At 36.7% G+C, this 20,188-nt stretch overlaps 1 protein-coding gene across 14 annotated transcripts in view; it reads right to left on the bottom strand.

Moving 5' to 3' along the window:
* Positions 1 to 14,275: 14,275 nt before the first annotated feature.
* The window catches only part of LOC117181353 (phosphatidylcholine:ceramide cholinephosphotransferase 2-like), a 115,487-nt gene continuing 109,574 nt past the window's right edge, over positions 14,276 to 20,188 (bottom strand). For all 14 annotated transcript variants that reach the window (XM_033373937.1, XM_033373938.1, XM_033373933.1 and 11 more), the window contains one exon: positions 14,276 to 14,777. In XM_033373937.1, coding sequence (XP_033229828.1) covers positions 14,622 to 14,777 — 156 coding nt within the window. In that variant the 3' untranslated portion in view covers positions 14,276 to 14,621. The remainder of the gene's footprint in view (positions 14,778 to 20,188) is intronic.

Below are 20,188 nucleotides of genomic sequence, written 5' to 3'. Positions count from 1 at the left end.
CCTTATAAGGTCTCGATACCTCTCTTTCTTTTCATTCTCCTTGGCTATGATGTTTTTGTCAGCTGGTGCCGAAAATTCGATAACGAACATGGTTCGCATCTCAAAGTCAAGAAGAACCATGTCAGGACTCGAGTGTGCAACAGATACAATTGCCGAAAATATAAAGTTCCAGTATATGCGGCACTTCCCATTCTCGACAATTAACTCGATTTCCCTAGAAGCATTTAGAGGAGTGATATTCAGGTTAATGCCGTAAGAGTGACAGAGATGACAATAAAGCACTCTTAATGCCGCATTGTGCCTTTGGATGTAGGTCGTTCCCGCATGAGTTGGACAACTGGATAGTATGTGAGATAAATGCTCGGGGTGTCCGTGGCATGCCCTGTAGCTATCATCGGGAATGTCTTAGCTCAAAATGTGGCAACGGTATTTTAAGGTGGAAATGACACTGTCTTGGCATGCCAAAATAAAACCCTCCGTACCAGACTTCATTCCGAGCGATTTAAGGAAAGCAAACGTTAGCACACACGACATTGACTGATCCTCCACATTTCTGTGAAAGATACCGTGCATCCTCTTATTGAGGAGCTGGTCACGAAAGTTTTTCTCTTGTGCTTTCTTAATCCGCGCTTTCAGGAGTGAGTACTCGAGATAGATAAGATTTGATGCTTTTTGCTCACCCCTAATACTGAAGTTAAGTCCAAGTGTTTCACCAGCCTCCTCCACTGCTTTGTACAGAAATGCTCCCTTGCCCACTTCTTCGTGATTCCTGACCATTTTAAGAAGAGGGTCTCTTCCATTTGCGACTCTATGTACTTTACCCAGAATAATCCTGTTGTTAAGACATTCAAGACTCAATATTCCGCGCCCACCTTGACGGCGTGCGATGTACAGTCGCGGAACAGAAGACTTAAGATGCCTGCTTTTGTTCATGTGTATAACCTTTCTTGTCCTCATATCAAGGGATCTGAGCTTATTCTTCGTCCATGGAACTACTCCAAATGAATAGAGTACTACCGGGACGGCAAGCATGTAACATCCTGAATACGGCTCTGTGGCATGCCCAGGTATGTATAAGTCTCTCCAGTGCAAAGGTGTCATATAAAGCTTCTATCAACGAGCTCAGGATCTTTAGGGATACCATTAAGTTTTCCTCGATTCAAATAAACCTTGGCGCATTTGTCTAACCAAAATTCCATTCCAATTTCCTTAGTATATCGTTCGACAATCCCTAGAGCTAGATTTAGTTGCTCTTTGTTTTAAGCATAGATCTTAAGGTCGTCCATGTAAAATACATGAGTGGCCTTGTACTTTCGATCTGCAGGTTTGCCGTACAAGTACCCGTCGGAATGGCGAAGTGCTAAAGATAGTGGCAATAATGTAAGGCAAAAGAGGAGTCGGCTCATGGTGTCGCCCTGAAAGATACCTCTCTGAAAGGTGACCTTGTTAGTTGCCACACGATTTTTTCCAGATAAGATAGTAAATCTGGTTTTCCAAAGCGGCACTAATCTCTCTATGCTGGTAGAATGCTGCATCTTTGCAGTCACATCTATCGATGAGCAGGTTCTCCTGACATCCCGCTACCCCTTTCTTTGAGTCTCGTTGTTCATACATTTCTTGCCACACAGGTTCAATTGCCCTACAATCCTGTCATTTAGGATAGCTGTGAATATCTTATAAAGTGTGTTCAGACAAGTGATTGGCCTGTAATTCTTCGGGTCAGCTAAGTTGCCTCTTTTCGACAGGAGCATTGTGCGCCCTTCCACCAACCACTCCGGGATTGGCTCTTTCGACTTTAAATATGAGCTGAAAATACGGGTCAAATGCTGATGGGTTGAAGGAATCTTCTTCCACCAGAAGGTTTTAATACAATCTGGTCCTAGTACGGAATAGTTCTTCATCCCTCTCAATACTTTTTTCAACTCCTCGGTAGTAATAGGTGGGCATTCTTGATCAGGTGTTATGAGGGCATCACACAGCTCCTTGAAGCTACTTATATTTTCTGAGTCTTCGTCCAGTCTATACTGCACTTCGTATACTTTTCTCCAAAATACTGCGACCTCCTCTGATTTGGGCGGTTGGTCGACAATAACTAGAGGGTATTAGAAGAGTCGAGATAGGTCAGAGAGAAACTGTTGATTTTCTCTGACCCACCTCTCACTCCGCTCTAGACTTCTCTTAGCATCAGATAGTATCCGTATTCTCTCAACAATATGCTGCCTGATGGTCAGCAGCTTTGACTTGTTAAGTGTGTGATAACGGGTCCGGAGTTGGCGCGCGAATTTTCGAACCTTGGTAGTAAAATTTCTACCAGATGCGATGTAGTCAATCACACACTGAATGCGGGACGCGTAATGTCTTTCCCAGCTTAACTTTATGGCAATTTGATGCATTCGCCTTTTAGTCTTATGATCAGCCGTTGGTTTTGTTTTACGGTTCGCATCGGCCAAAGCTCTCGCTGCATTATACACACAATAATTGATAGCCCAAAGATCGAATTCTTCGGAAAAATGTCCACGAAGCTCATCATCCATTTCAGCCAGATCTTTAGGCTTGAGAGAAACCTTGGTGTTGATATTTCTCCGAGTCATAAAGCATCGCTCTTCCTCTATTGGATGCCTGCCCGCGGTTGGTCTTAGTGTCGCATCTCTTTCTCTGTTGCCGGCTTGTTCTAGCTGTGGTAGAGTAGGCGTTCGGCTTACGTAGTCCCTTTTTCGGAATAGTTCAGCATGGTTTTGCAGGGGTTGCTGCGAAAAGTGCGATAGCTCTGGGTGTTTCTCGCACCATAGAGCATGCAGCCGTGCCATGTAACCCCGTTCAGGGGCCACACCCGCATCGTAGCACTCTAGCAAGTCGTGATTTAGTCGCTCCGTCCACCTAAAGATCCCGAGATTCCGCCGATCCATCGGATTGAATCCATTTTGATTGGCTCCCCCAGCTCTAGAGTGGTCGGCATTGTTGGCCGACCAATTGTCGGGAGCCCTGCACGTTCTATTGTTTTGAACCGCACATACTACAACTATGTTTCGTGTTGTCATTGTTGTTCCCACGAGAAGCTAGGGAAAGGGGTTCGTCCATCTTTGTAGAGCCCCGCATGCAATGATAAGGCTGCGTACTCTGAGAGATCGCTCGGTATCCCAGAGTCACCGTTCTAGACACCTCAGCCAGGTGCCATTCAGCTTTCGGCACAGTTTTCACACCTCCGCTTGGGGGTTAATTCCTGCGGGACCAGCCCTGGAAAATTGTCTGCGACTGCCTATTTATTTTTGTAACCACATTCAGCATAAACCCTTGGTACTGGGACCCTCTATCTGCAACCCGAGGACGCGTTCGGTGGCTTTGTCATAGGCCATTCGGTTTAATTCTAGAGGAATCAAAACCGAACCAAATGGTTCGCCGACGGGGAATCGAACCCCGGTCTCCCGCGTGACAGGCGGGGATACTTACCACTATACTATATATATATATTTGTGTGTGTGTGTGTGCGTGAGTGTGTGTGTGTGTGCAATAAGTAAAGAAAAAATAAAGAAATTCAATAAGGGAAGAACTATCATACTTCTTGTTTGCGAAAAATGGATTCCTCAATTGTCAAGTACGATACCTGCTGTCAATTAAACAACCATAATTAATGAAAAAAATTTAAATTTTCCATTTGAGTCCAAAAGATAGGTACATTAAGCTAGGACCTCCACATTTGAATTTTTGAATTTTTTATAGCTCGGAATTTTAGGCTTTTTTGGGCTGCAATTAAAATTTTTGGGCTCCTTTACTTTTTTCAAAAAATCAATTTTCTTGTGGAGGTGCCAGATTACATTAACCCAGCACCTCCACTTTTTTAAATCACTAAATAATACAAATTCAATTACACAAGAATTTTGGGCTTTTTTGGGCTCTTGAAATCCGAAAAAAAATTTCCCCCAACGAACCCTTAACTTCCAAAATTAACCCCCTTAAAAAATTGAAAATTTTCAGTAATTTATTAACGGAATATTTTTGGGCTTTTTTGGGCTCCCAGAAAATACTCACTTCGATTTTTGGGCTCCATCTCTTACAGTAAAAAATTAACCCCTTTGTAACACGCAGAAATGAAATTGTCAAAAAATAAATTTTATTAAATTTTAGAGCTTGAATGGAGTCTCTGATTTTTGGGCTCCTTAGAAATACCCACTACGATTTTTGGGCTTCAACCCTCAACGTCAAAAATGAACCCCTCTCTGCCACGTAGATACAGCTTTTTCAAAAAATAAATTTTTCTAGAATTTTCAAATGGAAATAGAGTCTCTGATTTTTGGGCTCTTCAAAAATACCTGCTACGATTTTTGGGCTTCAACCCTTAATGTCAAAAATCAACCCCTTTCTGCCACGTTGATACAATTTTTTTAAATAACTTTTTCCAGAATTTTACGATGGAAATAGAGTTTATGATTTTTGGTCTCCTTAAAAATACCCGCTACGATTTTTGGGCTTCAACTCTTAACGTCAAAAATCAACCCCTCTCTACCACGTAGATACAACTTTGTCAAAAAATAGATCTTTGTAGAATTTTTCAATGGAAATAAAGTCTCTGATTTTTGGGCTCCTCAAAAATACCCGCTATGATTTTTGGGCTTTAACCCTTAACGTCAAAAATGAACCCCTCTCAGCCACGTAGATACAACTTTAAAAAAAAATAAATTTACTGCAAATTTACCATTTCCTTTGACCACCACTTCTTTATATCTAAACATCTTCATACTTTCTTTTTTTCGGACGACTTCGTGTTTCCGTATATTCCGACATTAGAATGTTTGAGAATAAAAATCCAAAAAAAGGGAAATAAATGAAACGCAGATACCGAAAAGACGCTCTGAATCGGTCAAAGTATCCAGACAAACTCGTTTATTTTTTCATTAAATTTTTAATACAGAATATAAAAAGGCGAAGATGAAAGTACAGGACACATAGTGGATTTTTTATTTTTATTTTATAATTATTTTTTTGATAATTTCATTATGTATTAACATTGTCTATATCGAGGTTAGATCTATTGAAAGCAAAACGAAGTTTTCCATTCTAATGAAAACTTATTTTCCTAATTCGCTGTTAAGAATTGATACTCCCAACAGAAAATCATCTATACTATATTGTTAATAAAAAATAATCTAGACCAGCAGTTGTTCAAATTTGTCCTAAAACTGTTGTAAAACCTATACGTACCTCGTACGGTCGAATAAGCAATTTTCTAATAATACTTTTTGGCTCACGTTACGCTAAAAGAATCAGTCAAATTTCACCAGTAATTAATTTTTTCCATTTTTAATAAAGGAGCCAAAAAGCGTAAAAACTCATTCAAGTTGATACCCATTCCCACATTACAAAATTTTTCCTAACAAGAAAAGTGTAAATAAATTATTCTTTCTGCCTAATTTTTATGTATATTGCTATTTCATCAAATTTTACTGATGAAGAAACTCTCAAAGTCTTGATAAAGAAAAATTTGGTTTACAATATTATTTTAAATAAAAACTAACTCAAATATTTCGCGGCATATCGAGTAATGTAGGGTGTCGTCGCGGCCATGATAGGATAAGTGGAAATGTCAGGGAGTTTAATAGAGCTCTTGACATCGAAGTACAGACAAGTGTAGAAAGCTAGGATGAGTGGAAATGTCAGCCATCAAGAATATTATAACATAGATGCATTAAAGTGAAACTTTAGCAGACATTTCAGTTTCCTAAAATACAAGCAACTGTCCAAAATTTGAGCTTAGAGTGCCACTAGCCTGAAATTTCGGATATTTTATTTTGTGACAGTTAAAGCTGCTCAATGGACTAAAGAATGGAATATGACTGAGAAAATAGGTTTTATATTCAAGTAGTATTACTATTCGTACATTTGTTTGTTACTCTTATGTTTAGAATACTTTCTCGAAAAAGTTGTCTGCATTCCCATGACGTTATATTGAAGTATTCAATTCAAACTACCCACTCCTCGAGCCCCTTTTAAAAAAAAATATTTAGCCAATGACCCAGGCGTGACGGAACAGCCTGCATAGGGGCTCTGGTGTGAGGTAACGAAGCTGCGCAATTTAGAATAAGCGTCGCGGTAAGAAAAAAAGAATTCAGAAAAATTCAGAATCTGCATTTCCATTAATACGTGAATTTTCCTCCGTCGAAAGTTCCACCAAGGAGTAGAAAAAAAAGAAAAATCTAATCTTTTTAATCGAATTAGAAAGATTTAATGGAAGCGTATTGAGAGGATAGAGAAATGAAGGAATGTAAAAGAAATAGAAAGACCGAGAATAATGTCACTTGGAAGACGAAAAACCTAGTCCTTTTAATCGATCAGTTATAAGTATAAAATAATTATTTTAATAGAAATAATTTGTAGTATTGTCAAAGAATATTTTTATAATTCTGTTTACAGATAAATTAATTTTCTTTACCTTACAAAACATTATTAAATGAATTTATTATTATTTAGTATATTATTAAATTTATAGTTTGTTTAAACAATATAAAATATTATAATTAAAATTACTGCACCGTTATGGCACACAAGAAATTGAAATTTCCAAACTTTTATTCCACAAAAACGAGTAGAAACTATGCATGTGCACATATTTTGTGGACAGATTAAAAGGAATTAAATTAATCGAAAATACAGCATGTAAGTATGAAATTAAAAATAACCATGAGTGGTGCTATACTGATCGGATTAAGAGGAATAAAAAAAGTGAAAAATATGTTCGCCTGCATGGGAAATAACACAAGTGCCAAACATGAAGGAAATAAAAAAGAATTAGTTTCGGAGATAAACCTTTTCTTTCGTTGGGCACTTCTCCCGATGGAAAATTAGCACATTCAACCATTTTTTTTAATGCTCACTCTTTCGTTTAAATCGGAAATATTAATTTTCTCTATTCTTCTCTTCTTGCAAGGGTGTATATGGGATATAGAATAAGTGAACTTTCGACTAGGTGACAGTTTGCTGTACTTATACTCTGTCCTCGATTTCTCACGCAGTTTATACATTTTAAATTATTTATATTTTTGCAATATTTTTGCGAGTGGTTTCCAGCGCAGAAACAGCACACTTCCAATCCATTGCAATTATTAGCTTTATGTCCAAATTTACTACGTTTGTAGAATCTTATTACGCTACAATGTTTCTTAACTCTACGTACAAGGGTGCCCAAAAAGTCCCAGAACAGAGAAATAAATCCTTAGGTACAATTTTTTTAGAGAAAGTTGAGGTGATTCTTGAAGTAACATTCAACGAGGAATCTAGTGGTGACCTTAGTTTTGACCTTAACTATGACCTTCATGGTTATTTCAAGGTCACATTTCTTTTTTTAAATGGAATGGCCCGTTATTGACACTGGCTATCGAAAAAGTGGAACATTTTACGTTAAAAAGTGTAGTCAAGTTATAGGTAAGGTGTGATCTTGATGGACTTATCAAGGTCATTCAAACTTCAATATGGTCTGAACATTTTTTCGCAAGCTAGCTTGTAAAAATCATCCTCTTACCCTACTTACTTGCTTAAACAATGTACATTGAATAGTAACCATCGAATGACCTTCACCATGACCTTGATGATCACATCAAGGTCATTCTTTGTTTTTTTATTGAAACAACTGTTTGACATCGGAAATCGAAAGAAGCGAAAATTTTACATTAAAAAGTGTAGTTAGGTGATAGGTAAGGTTTGGCATTAATGTACATATCAATAGTCGTTTCAATTAAAAAACAAAGAGTGACCATCTAAAGAGGTACGTCCATTGAGGCCACACCTTACCTATGACCTGTCTATACTGTTTAACGTGAAATTTTCCGCTCATCCGATTGCCAATGTCAAAAATGGGCCATTCCATTAAAAAAAATAAAGGTGACCTTGAAATAACCATGAAGGTCATAGTCAAGGTCAAAACTAAAGTCACCACTGGATTCCTCGTTAAAAGTTACTTCGAGAGTGACCTCAACATTCTCCAAAAAATTGTACCGAAGGATTTATTTGGCTGTCCGGGGACTTTTTGGACACCATGTATAATCTATCCTATATTAATTTTTTTTTGCTTCACTATCTCTCCATCAAATGTTTCTTCCTCATCACTTTTAAATCCCGTTACTTTTAATTTTGGATTCGTTGTCTCTGTTCTGTTTTATCACATTCGATTATAACAGATCCCCTCCCAATGTTTTCCATCATCGTAACGCCTATCTTCAATTCTTTAATATTAACTTTATCTCTAATACTATTTTTGTGTTCTTCACTTTTTGTACAGGCTCTACTACAACAACAGTTCTATGTTTCCCTTTTCTCAATCCCCCTTTCAAAATCGTTTCCCTGTGTTTCTTTAGCTTCTAACCATTCTTTTGCTCTTTAATCTCAGTAACTAAAGTCTAGATTTATTTTTTTAATTAAAGTATATATTTCTGTATTGACCACATTTTTTATTATCCCCTATCATCTTTTATCGTCCCTTTCATTAATTTTGACCTTTCAGCAGCTAATCGCTTCGTTGCTTTTTTAACTCTTCTTCAACTATTTTAATAATTATTTGTTAAGTTATTACCTTTCATCTGCTCCCCTTTAATTTTGTCTTATATTTTTAAGAATATAATCTAATTTTGATTTCAACTTTATCATTGCGACAGGAGACGACCAACCACTTTTGGAAGGTTCTATGATATCTTCAGCTAATATGTCATCGACTTCACGGATGGTATGTCCCATAACCTTAGGTGAAACCCAGTAGTGGCGCTGTTTTATGGGGCTATGATTACCTACGTCAATCACATGTTCTGTCAGTGTAGGCAGACCTGGTTTAACAGTATCTTCCGATAACTCGTTCCCAAAGAACTCCTTGAGAATTTCAGCTTGAGTATTAGTTAGTTCACGTAACCCACAACATTTATCTCCTGACCATTCTTCCACTTCGAAGTTATGAATTCTAAACGGATTCCCTTACACCACAAAGTTCTATCCTCGAAATCTACTTCAATATGGAACATTTCTAGGAAATTTAAACCTATGGTAAATGCAACTAGGAGGGACGGTAATATGAGTATTCGCAGTTTCCAGACTTTATTTTTCAATTCTATAGGGTTTATAACTTCGTGCGATACTAACTCGACTTAACTATTCGCCATTTGAACTAAACCGTGACGTTTTTCGATTCTTAAAGCCAAATTCTCAACAATTTGCATATCCTAAGGACCTATGCACGAACGAAAAGCACCGTTGTCTACTAGAGCTTTTACTGGGTTACCCATAATTTTTGGGGGACACACATAAGGGGTTCAGGTGTGCATTAGGGCGTCAGATGATATGGTAATATATATAAATTAAATATCGGAATGACGGGAAATTGATTGTTATGACTCTCTGGATTTAACTTTTCAACATTTTGTTTACGTACAAAAATTGGTAAATTTTTGATAATTATACGTGCACGGTGGGCTCAACAAGGGATCGGTGTACCCATCCTTCTCGCATTTGAATGATCTCGACCTTGGATAATTTGAGGATGGAAGTTAATCATTATTTGCGGATCCGAGTATAAATTTTCTCAACTACGATCATTCCTAGTGTAATTGAGAGCTTCATCACGACAATAAAAAATGTGGTGATTCAGCTCATCATTTCTTTCAGTAGGGTATCTTCAACCAAAAGAAGTTTTAGATTTGGAGTTCGGTTTTTGCGATTATATCGTTGATTTACTAATCGCCCCTGCTAGAGAATATATACAACCAGCTGGATCTCCCGGACTATCCCCAAGGTCAATCGTTATCTCTCTATTACTTCTCGATTTTTTACCGGATTTATTTGAGACCTTAGCATTCCACGGTTCCAGAGATTCCGCGTTTTCACCTCGACTTGTGGACCCATCTAGTCTGATTTTACTTTGAATCTTAATATGTTCGAGTCCTCTAAGTGTTTCTTCCGAGTCTTGTCTCTTCAGTTTCCGAGAAGTTGCTTGTAAATCATCTAGTGATAATTCACTTGGCTGTTCTTCCTCCAACGCGGGGTCGACATACTCGACTTCCCCTCTAAGAGCGCGCTCAAATCTAAAAACTCTTTCGCGTTAGATGGTTACAGTACCATCGACATGGAGAATCCTCTTAACAAGTTCAAAAATTAACTCATTCAAGAAATAAAAAGCGAACTTGAAATCATGAGCTAATGATTTCTAATGTTCTGTGCAAGGTAAATGGTTTCTAATACTCAACAGGATTTTCTTCTCAACATATTCCATATTTTGAAAATCACAAAAATGGGGGGGGGGGGATCTCAACAGTAGTAGTGGTTATGAGAGTCTCAACAATGTTGGGGGTGGGTTAATTGGGTATTTCCTCGGAATTTCAGTTATTCAATATTCTGGCAGAGGATCTTTCTTTCTGAATCATTATTTAAAGAATTTATTAATAATTTCTATAAATATTTGGAATTCTTCCTTAAAAGTATTCAATTTCTTGACTAAACGAATAAACAAAAACCAAAAATCCTATTGTAATCTGAAAAAAAAACAAATAAAATTCTCGGACAAAAATAAAAAAGAGGAAAGAAAAATGAGAAGGCAGCCAACCACATCCCCTTTCTTCTCTTTTTCTTTCTTATTTTTATTATCATGAAATTACAATAAAATAAAAATACAAAACATAAATAAATAAAATTGCATTATCAACGTTTCGGTACTCGTACAGTACCCTTATCAAGGCAAGAAAAATTTAAGTGGTAGAAATTTACAGCACCCACGAATAGGTGCTCTCTCTTTGATACCTGAGAATCGAATGAGGGTCTGTACGCCAATCTGTTGTAAACACAATATAAATATCTGTCACAATTACATCAGAAATAGAGAAAGTAAAAGAAAAAAAGAATTCATGAAACAGCCACGTTAAATGTAATTAATCATATTAGCATAACTTTTTTGTTTTTTTTATTATAAAGCATTTCCATGAATTCCCTCTTTCTCTCATTACTTTCACTATGCAAAATTTGAACATCATCCCAGTCAAACTGATGGTCAACATCAAGAAATTCCTTTGTATGTCTGGCAAGAACACTCTTATTACAGCGTCCTAAACGAACATCACTTTTATGCTCCTCTATCCTAGTATTAAGAAGTCTGCCAGTCTGTCTCACGTAATTCATCTTACAGATTCCGCAAGTGATCTTATAGATAATACCACCCTTTTCAAAATCACTTGCAGGATCTGTAAGATGAATTATATTGGACAGACTGGCAGACTTCTTAATACTAGGATAGAGGAGCATAAAAGTGATGTTCGTTTAGGACGGTGTTATAAAGAGTGTTCTTGTCGGACATACAAAGGAATTTGTTGATGTTGACCATGAGTTTGACTAGGATAAAGTTCAAATTTTGCATAGTGAAAGTAATGAGAGAAAGAGGGAATTTATGGAAATGCTTTATATTAAAAAAACATAAAAAGTTATCTATTAATTTAAAAACCGATTTGGTTGGGCTGAACAAAAGTGTTTGTTTATTCGTTGTGGCCCAAATTTGGTCGTTGGATTTTCGTTTTATTTAACAGGATTTTGCATCAATATTCAAACTCATATCTCTAGCTAAATTCTTAATTACCGCAATATATAGCATATTATTTAGATTTCAGAGACCCAGTAATGAATCCGAGCAATTGACAGAAGTTTCGTTTAGTTCACCAAACCCTGATTTCTCTAAATTCCTTCTAATAGTTGCTACTAACACCACCAAAATTGCCATACTGAAATAGATAAGATGTCACGAAAGGATTTTCAAAAGTGAGTAATAAATTCATACTCACAATTCTTAAACTGATCCTACATAATAACTAAAGACAGGCTAATAAGCCTACTAAGGTGAATGATACACGCATAGAAAAATATATAGTCAAAAAATATACACAATTCAAAATGTGCACAATTAAAAATATGTACAATTCTCAAAATTTTTCAAATAAATCCGGCACATTTTTATAATCGCACAATTCTTGTAGCTCGTAGTTCTTATAAGATTCCCTAAAAAGGGGATATGCAACTCATAGAATTTCAATAATAGTGAGCGGGAGTCCATTTTCGAGGTTATAACAAAATTAGAATGAATGGCGACTGGGGCGCCGTTCTTTAAAATTCCAAATTTTAGCTAGCTCACAAAAAAATAATAATAAGGGGCTCACTCTATGGTAATCTATAATTCCGGAACAAAAACTCATCTGGAGCTCGCCTAAATTGTCCTAAAAAGGCACGTGACAGGGGTTATATTCTAGAGAAAAAACATTTTTGAGGCAAGATTCGACTGGGGCACAGTTCAATAATTTTTAAAAATAATATTCACCACTGGGGAGACCTTTTTAATAATATAATATCATCATTTATAATCATTTCAACCAATATTAATCTAATAAAGAAGGCCATGTTAGGGAACTTCCGCCTCGACCACGAGTAACGCCATTTTTATGTTAAACGTAGAGTTATAAAATTCCAATAGCAATGACCACGTGTTGAGCGAAGTTTCCTTCTACTCAAATGTAAAGAGTTGGCCTCACCCATAAAATTTCAGTATGTTGAGCAGGAACCTCCGTGGACGTGGTGAACGGTTGAGAACGAACAAGTCTATTTGACACGGCTGCGGTAGGCAGAGAAGAGCGAACAACGCAACGACGGTCCGGGACTCGGCCTCAGCATTTCTTCTCTTCCTTCTTTCCGACGTTTCCAGTGGCGATGAGGCCGCTGCCGGGACGGGTTGCTGGGTTTATATTCCAGAGCCGTATGAATAATATGAGCTCGGTACCCTGTTATTTTTGGATTTCATTTTTCCTTCCTTGTATTATCGCCGGAAATTATCCAGTGTTGTTATTTCCTCGTCCTTACTCTACAATCCACCCATTTAATCACCTCCTGGAGCCCAAAATAACCGTGGCTGATCAGAGCAAGATTTGCTTCGGTGCAAATTGGTATGATACGACACGCAAAGAGCATTGCACATTGAAATTCCCTAATCATGTTGGAAAATGACGAAGAAATTTTTCATCGTAAAGTTTCCAAAAAGGTTCTACGCCAGGTAGATAAGTCGTTCCTGATTTTCCGTAGCTTGAAGCGTTACTTTCAGACTGGCGGCATCCTAAGATGATCCTTGTAGATGAGGATCCACAGCTACTTTAAGTCTGGCAAACAATAGCAGAGGAAAAGGCGGGAGAATTCGAACGGTTTGAAAAGTGATTCGATAGAATCTGGCCATTCTAAGAGTCTCGAGTCGCGTCCCATTTGAGTCTCGATGTCGACAGAAGTCCCTCGATGTCCCACGATGTCTCTTAGAGTCCGGATCGTTAAAAAAAAATAAAAGAAACGAACAGAATAAGTCCTTAAAATTATAAATCTTAAATCTAGCCCTAGTCATGCGGTTGCCGTACTAAAGCCGCGATTTCTGACGTTTACAGTAAAATATCTGAATTCGCAAAAAAAATCTCTAAATTTACAAACGAAAATCTCTAAATGTCAAACCAAAATTTATTAGTTAAAATGTGTGTGTTTTAAGAATATTGCTACGTCCCAGTATATAGCACACAAGATTGAAGAAGCACCTCAAGAAATGGTGTTTTTAAAGATTGTCTTTTTATCAACATTTGTATCTTAAGTTTTTATTTAATCTGTACAAAAACATACAGAAAAAAAGTTGGATAAATTTTCTGTACAGGTAAATAAATTTCAATGCTACAGGAGTTTTCGTTTATAAGACTGAGGATAACAGAATTAAAGTTTGACTATTTCCTCGACAATTGAATCCTTTACCCTAACAAATTGCTATTCGGTTGAATTTTTTTAGGAAAAATAAAATTTAGGGAAAATGCAAGTTCAACAATATTATTGCGCCTCCAAGTTAACCTTTAATTTTACAATCAACCGTACATTCAAAGGGAAAAAGGAAAGTTTTTCAAGTATCGGGAAAGGGAGGAATATAAGAAAAAAAGGTAAATGCAGGCACATAGGGTAGACTATGATCCTTGCAAGTGACAAGCGTGAGAATTTGGCAGTTTTGGACGGTTGTACAGTTTGTACCGCGTGCCGTTTGCCACTGCTGCACATTCACACTCGTCCCCAAAACTCCCTACTTATTGCACAGAGTGCAGTATACATGTCTCGAAAATCGAGCATTCCGTGCATATTACCCAACGATGTTCGATCTTCCAGATACTTATTAAAATATATCATCAAGCAATAATTTAAATAAAACTCGTTTATTGTGCATTTAAATTTTTTATTTCATTCATAATAGATAGAATATTTTTCCTTTGATTTGAGTTTATTGCCAAAAAGAATGATTTTCCAACAATTTGATGAAAAACGATTTTATAAGTTTATCTACTATAAACCTCGTATCAAAATCAATGAAAGTTGCACTCAAATTTGAACATAATAAACGTTGCGACGAGTATGGCATAGCGTATTATAAAATAGTGAATGCGTACTTTTTTTCGTCGATTTCTTTGTAAAATAGACCAGTCTCCTCAATTTTTTTAATAAACTATATATATATATATATATGGATGTGTGTTTCTGTGCATTTGTGTGACTTTATATACACAACAAATAACTCCCTCGGATATGAAGGGATCATCCCAAAGGCAGCATGTACATTAACTATCCCTATTAGGATGTTTTGTAAGAAATCTTCGAGGCCAAGGAAGAGGCCAATCGTACTGTCGGGGAACAGGTCCACCTATATTTTTTTCGAAATATTTGAAGAGAGGAAACCACCAAAGCCGAGCAAAAAAATTATTTGGACCATTTTGCTGAAAACAGAAAAAATGATAAAAAATTAATATAGGAAAGAAAACTTTTTCACATTAAAACATCGCTAATCATTTTTTATGGTGATATCGCCTCAAACAGAAACCAGATCGTGAATATAAATTCATATTCCATGAAGAATGTATGAAAAGGAACATTTATTTCTTCGCAAACATACAAAAAATGTACCAGTTATTTAATGTTCTGTTCGCTGCTATTAAATGGTTATATTTATATATTTTGTATTCAACGAAACAATAAATCCGAAAATAGCAAGTTATTTAATTAATTTTCAAAACATTTTTTACCACAAAGGAAAATTTAACGGAAACGGTTCAAACGTCCCTAATTGTTTACGTTCGGAGTGGGCCAATTTCCGGAAAGTTCGGCTAACCGGCAGCTCCAAAACTCATACTATTTCCGGAGTTCACTGTATTTCGATGGTTTGTTACGAAGTAAACATTTGAAATTCGGTTATTTTTTTATTCATATTTAAATGTTATTACAATGATTAGAAGGAATGAAATGTTTCTCCAAATAAGTAAATTATTTCAAAAACTCCTAACCATTTTTTCGATCTTGTATAGCTTGACACGAAAATGGAATTTTTTATTTTTAATAACTACGAAGATGACAGAGACATTGACGAAAAATGCATTTAAAAAAATCAAGATTGGGCCTAATCAAAAAATGAGAAGCGAGCTTTAGCGACCACCTGTGTGAAGAACTACGTGTACAAGTGTAGTTGCCATGCGTCTATGGCTTCGAGATAATGAAACAGTGAGAAGTTTCGTACCTCCGAGAGCAATGATTAATAGGAAAATTACTTTAACGAAATATGTCGAGTATAGTCGCTGTATTTTCCTTGTAAGGACATGACACATCTCGTTTTTCTTCTTCTTGGCAGTGATGATGTAGTTTCAGTAAATTTTGCACTTCTCGTTTCAGATAATTAACTCTATCTCCCTCGGAGCGTTCGGCAGGGCAGGCGCGTGGCCAAAACCATAATAACGACAAAGATGGTATTTAACCCTATGAGTCATAGTGGAATGTATTTATGCCACCTTTTTAGCATCATATTTTCACTTAATATTTTGGACTAGAGAGAATCCAGCCGGCGTTTTTACATCTTTTGGGTCACAACATTATGCAAGAACATACGTTCATTGTTGTAAAGTGATTTTCATGATTTTTTGAGTTGTTGTAAATAAACAAAGTGTAAAAAATACTGCCTTTTCAATAACCACAAAAAACATGGAATCCTACTTCTCTCAGTTTTCGTATTCGGTTCAGTTTGAAAATCCATCGTCAAGGTGGCGGATTCAAGATGACGGATAATTATATTTCCATATAATCAGTCGATACCATGATTCGGTTATTTTTTGAAGTCGCAAATAATTAATTTAACATCAACATTACAAAAATCATATTCTAAGATGGCGGATTTAAGCGACCTTGAAAACCCCTGAATTAACATTTTCGATTCATTCCGATCTTTTTCATATTTTCAGTCCGCCATATTAGATCCGCCATTTCTAATTACGTGATTCTGGCGACAGAATCATATTCAGCGACCTTGAAAAAAACATTTTCGCGTCATTCTTATTTTTTCCATAAATTGAGCCCGCCATATTAAATCCGCCATTTTAAATTTTAAAACTCCTAAAATCTGACCCCATTTACGAAATCAGCGAATTCAAAAACCTTCATATACTCAGTTTTGAAGAATATGACTGTAAGGAAAAAGATGTAGAGATACGTTAAAACCTCATTTTCGAAATATAATAATTATTAATAATTATATAGAATGCGTTATTAGTAATTTAAAATAATCATTTTGCCTGAACTGACAAGAAATACCCAACATCATAATATAAGCCCATGTAAGGATTTGTTTTTCGAGCGGAAGAAAGAACAGAAAACTTTCACAATGTCGCTTGAATTTTTCGATAACAATTATTATGAATCATATTGCATAATATTATATATGAAATTATGCAGGCTCTCAGTAATTATAACCCCATACTGCTTTAACGTTTATCCCAATTTAAAGAATTGTTAAATTTTTCGTATTTAGCCCGAGATTTACTAGACGAATAAAATAATGTAAATAATATAAAACGAATCGATAAACATAATACTTTGAAAATTTATCTAGCATTATAGATTCTGCAGTATCGTGAATTACATTTGCAAAAAGCAGCATTTTTTCCCTTCCCGACTTTTATGAGTTTGCAGGAAGATTGTCACACATTTTCCCTTTAGGCCTACTCCCTCGAAACATTTTTTTTACTATTTACTGCAATTAACGGTTGAAAATGGAACACGACAACCACAACCCACATAAAGAAAAATATATTATTTTAGGTATTTTTCGAAATTGACGCATGCGCACTGACAATTTCCATTCGAACGTAATATACGTCAAATCACGTAGAAAACTTGAGGTAATATACGCGTAGAAAACCCCGTATAATCCGTGGAGTATTATACGTTAGCAACCCTGGGTGCGGCAGACCGGCTACCACGGCTACCCGTCGAACGAACTGGTCTCTCTGTTCTGGCGCTAATATAGTAGAGCGACCAAGGGAAACCGTGGACGTGATGCGCTAGGTAAAGGGTGACGTCAGCCGGAGCAACTTCTTGACATTTCCTGCAGAAAGCCCAGACCATCATAAGTTTAGTAGGTATACGGCTATACGCGTAAGTATCGTTGTCCACCTGCAAAAGGGTACGTCGGCTCATAACCGACCTATCCGGGACCAGCCTGCAGATCCGTAAGTGCCTTCTTCTAACGCTCACTCGATAAACTATTGCAGGCGCAACTGTAGCCGATTGTCGAGAAAGGGGTATGCTGATTCCAGTTCAAACTGCCCCCGAGTTTTCCTGAAGTCCTTTTGAAGAAAATGCATAAAAATAGGATTTGAGCGTAACAATGGGAGCGCTTAAGTTTATCCCAGCTTAGGGTTTGCAACATCCATTAATCGGACGAAAAGAAGGCGGGCTGAGAGCTTAAATCACAAGCAAGTGTGGAAGAATTGTCCTATGCTAGATAAATGAGCCTTCGATCAATTGGAAAGTTGGATGCAGCCAAAGTTGTTTAATATGTCAGTTGTTTAATATGGCTGTTTCGCTAATTCTAGAGCATAAACGATAAAAATGACAGTATCAAGGTCTCTGGAATATTAGTAAGAAAAATAATTTTAATTTGTATCCACCGTATAAATATGTATAGAAAGGAAACCTCAAATGCTACCGTTCGAAATTAGATAACAAACTAAAGCATAAGTTACAGTCCAGGCTATATCTGATCATACTACTGATCGTATTCTGTTGCTTCAAATGAAAGCCATAAAGACTTTACCCGCGAAATAACTTAGCAACTTAATTTTGATTTATAAATGGGGTTTTGACGGCACCTCAGGTTAGAGTTGATATAAGCAGAAATTCACTGGTGATTACGTCGGTAAATATGATGATTCCAATATTTTTCTTTACATATCTTGTACCATTACAACTTATATCAACTGATGAAATAACAAATGCTAAGATTTTTTATGTATCTCTTACTTCTAGGTCTTTTAATAATTACATCTTAATAACTTAGATTTTTCATTTGTATTCAGTGACATCAAAAATCTTTTATATAGATTAATATTAGAATTAAATATGATTTCAGGTAACCCGCCCGCCAGATTTGATCCGCCATTTTTTTTTTTTGAATTTTTGACATAGGATTCCTAATCAGCGACTTCGAAAATTCCTTCATACCAGTTTCATACTCTTTTGCGTATGCAAATGAGGAACCCACTTCGCTATTACCGTCCTTTTCTATTAGTGATACTTACAAACTAAGGGAAACACTTATAAATGTCAACTGTTTACATCTGAGCGTGCACACATGCACACACACGCGCGCGCAGAGCTAAGCCCACACCTTTATCTGAAATTAGAATTGTAACAAATAGGAAAATATAAACGCATAACCTTACGGTATTTGAAGATATAAATTTGTCCGCAGGAGTAAATGATAGGACTACCCATGTAATCAGACCGTTAAAGGATTATACGTTGGATATTTGCTCGCTCCCTTTGTTTTCCTAGGCAAACAGAACGAGCCTAAAGAATCTAAGCGTTGTAGAGAATGAAGCAGAGGCAAACGAGCTGAGGAGATCTTTGGCCGCTAGAAATTTTATTCTCAGGAACTTCTCTTGAAACCAAAGCAGACTAAATTCTAAATTGAAACTTTTGGCTAAATATTGCGATAGACCAGCCTTTTAGATTAAAATTCAACTCTCGTATACGATACATTTTATGACATAGCGGAATTTTATCTACAGGCCAAAAAGGAAGGCCGTCTTATGAAACTTAAATAGGTTACGACGATAGTATGATGAAAACAATCCGAAGCCCAACCATGAAAACGGGAGGATGGAAGCTTATCGATGCAAAGGCGAGTAGTCAAGCTACCTGACTTCGGAAAAGGTAGAGGAGACAACTGGAAGTTAAAATGGACACTCAATTTTCCCCTTTCATAAAGTACCTACATTTTCGGCAGGGCTTCACCAAGCTAAAGGAGCGTCTGGTATCTTAAGTTGGACTTACACCTTGTAGGCTAATTTTCGAGCCAATTTTCAGGAATTTATTGTGGAAAAACTAAAGAATATTTCAGTACGGGACATTTTCTATTTTATTTTATCATTATTGAATTTCACAAACGTTTTTTGTCACGCGTCAATGTTAACTTCCAAGATCTGGAGATGGGATTGACAGCGCCCCTGTCAAAAGTGCAGAGTCAAACAGTGTGTAGAATTGATTCCAACCGGGTTATCCAAAATATTTTTCTGGCCTACTTAAGGCTGTCAAAAATCAGCAAAACAAAAGATATAACAAAACGAACGAGACCTTGCGAAGCGTTTTCTGTGAATTACAAAAAAGTATCGCGGTACGTTCGGTTCTTCTCCCGTAATCGTGAAGTTCACCTGCCTGGCCAAGGAAAAATTCAGCATGAAATTCACAAAAAGTATCGGTAGAGCTAGAAAACCATTCAAATTCCAGTAGCGATGGAGCGACGCAGGGACAGGCGGATCGGCTGTGGGTTGTCACGTTTGATGAGCTATAACTCTCGAACTAGAGAGATCTTTGCCAAACCCTTTTAGATGCTCATTTCTAGGACCATTTAAAGTAGAAAAATGCAAAAAAATGAAATAAAATAAATTTGTTGAAAGAGACAAGATGTAAGTCCTCCTCAAGCATACGTTTAAAAGCGGAGCAAGCGTCTTTTGCCGTGATACAAGATCTTTGGGTGTAAAATGTTGAATGCACCCTGTTAGAACCCTAGACTGGAGGACCTGCAAAAGGACACTCCTCACCTTTTTAACAGGACTAAAAGAAATCTGTCACCAAAATCATT

Source organism: Belonocnema kinseyi, chromosome 10 (assembly GCF_010883055.1).
Source record: "Belonocnema kinseyi isolate 2016_QV_RU_SX_M_011 chromosome 10, B_treatae_v1, whole genome shotgun sequence".
In the NCBI taxonomy this organism is placed as follows: domain Eukaryota; kingdom Metazoa; phylum Arthropoda; class Insecta; order Hymenoptera; family Cynipidae; genus Belonocnema; species Belonocnema kinseyi.
The sequence above is the reverse complement of the archived record's forward strand: the minus strand, read 5'-3'. Positions and strand labels throughout refer to the sequence as shown.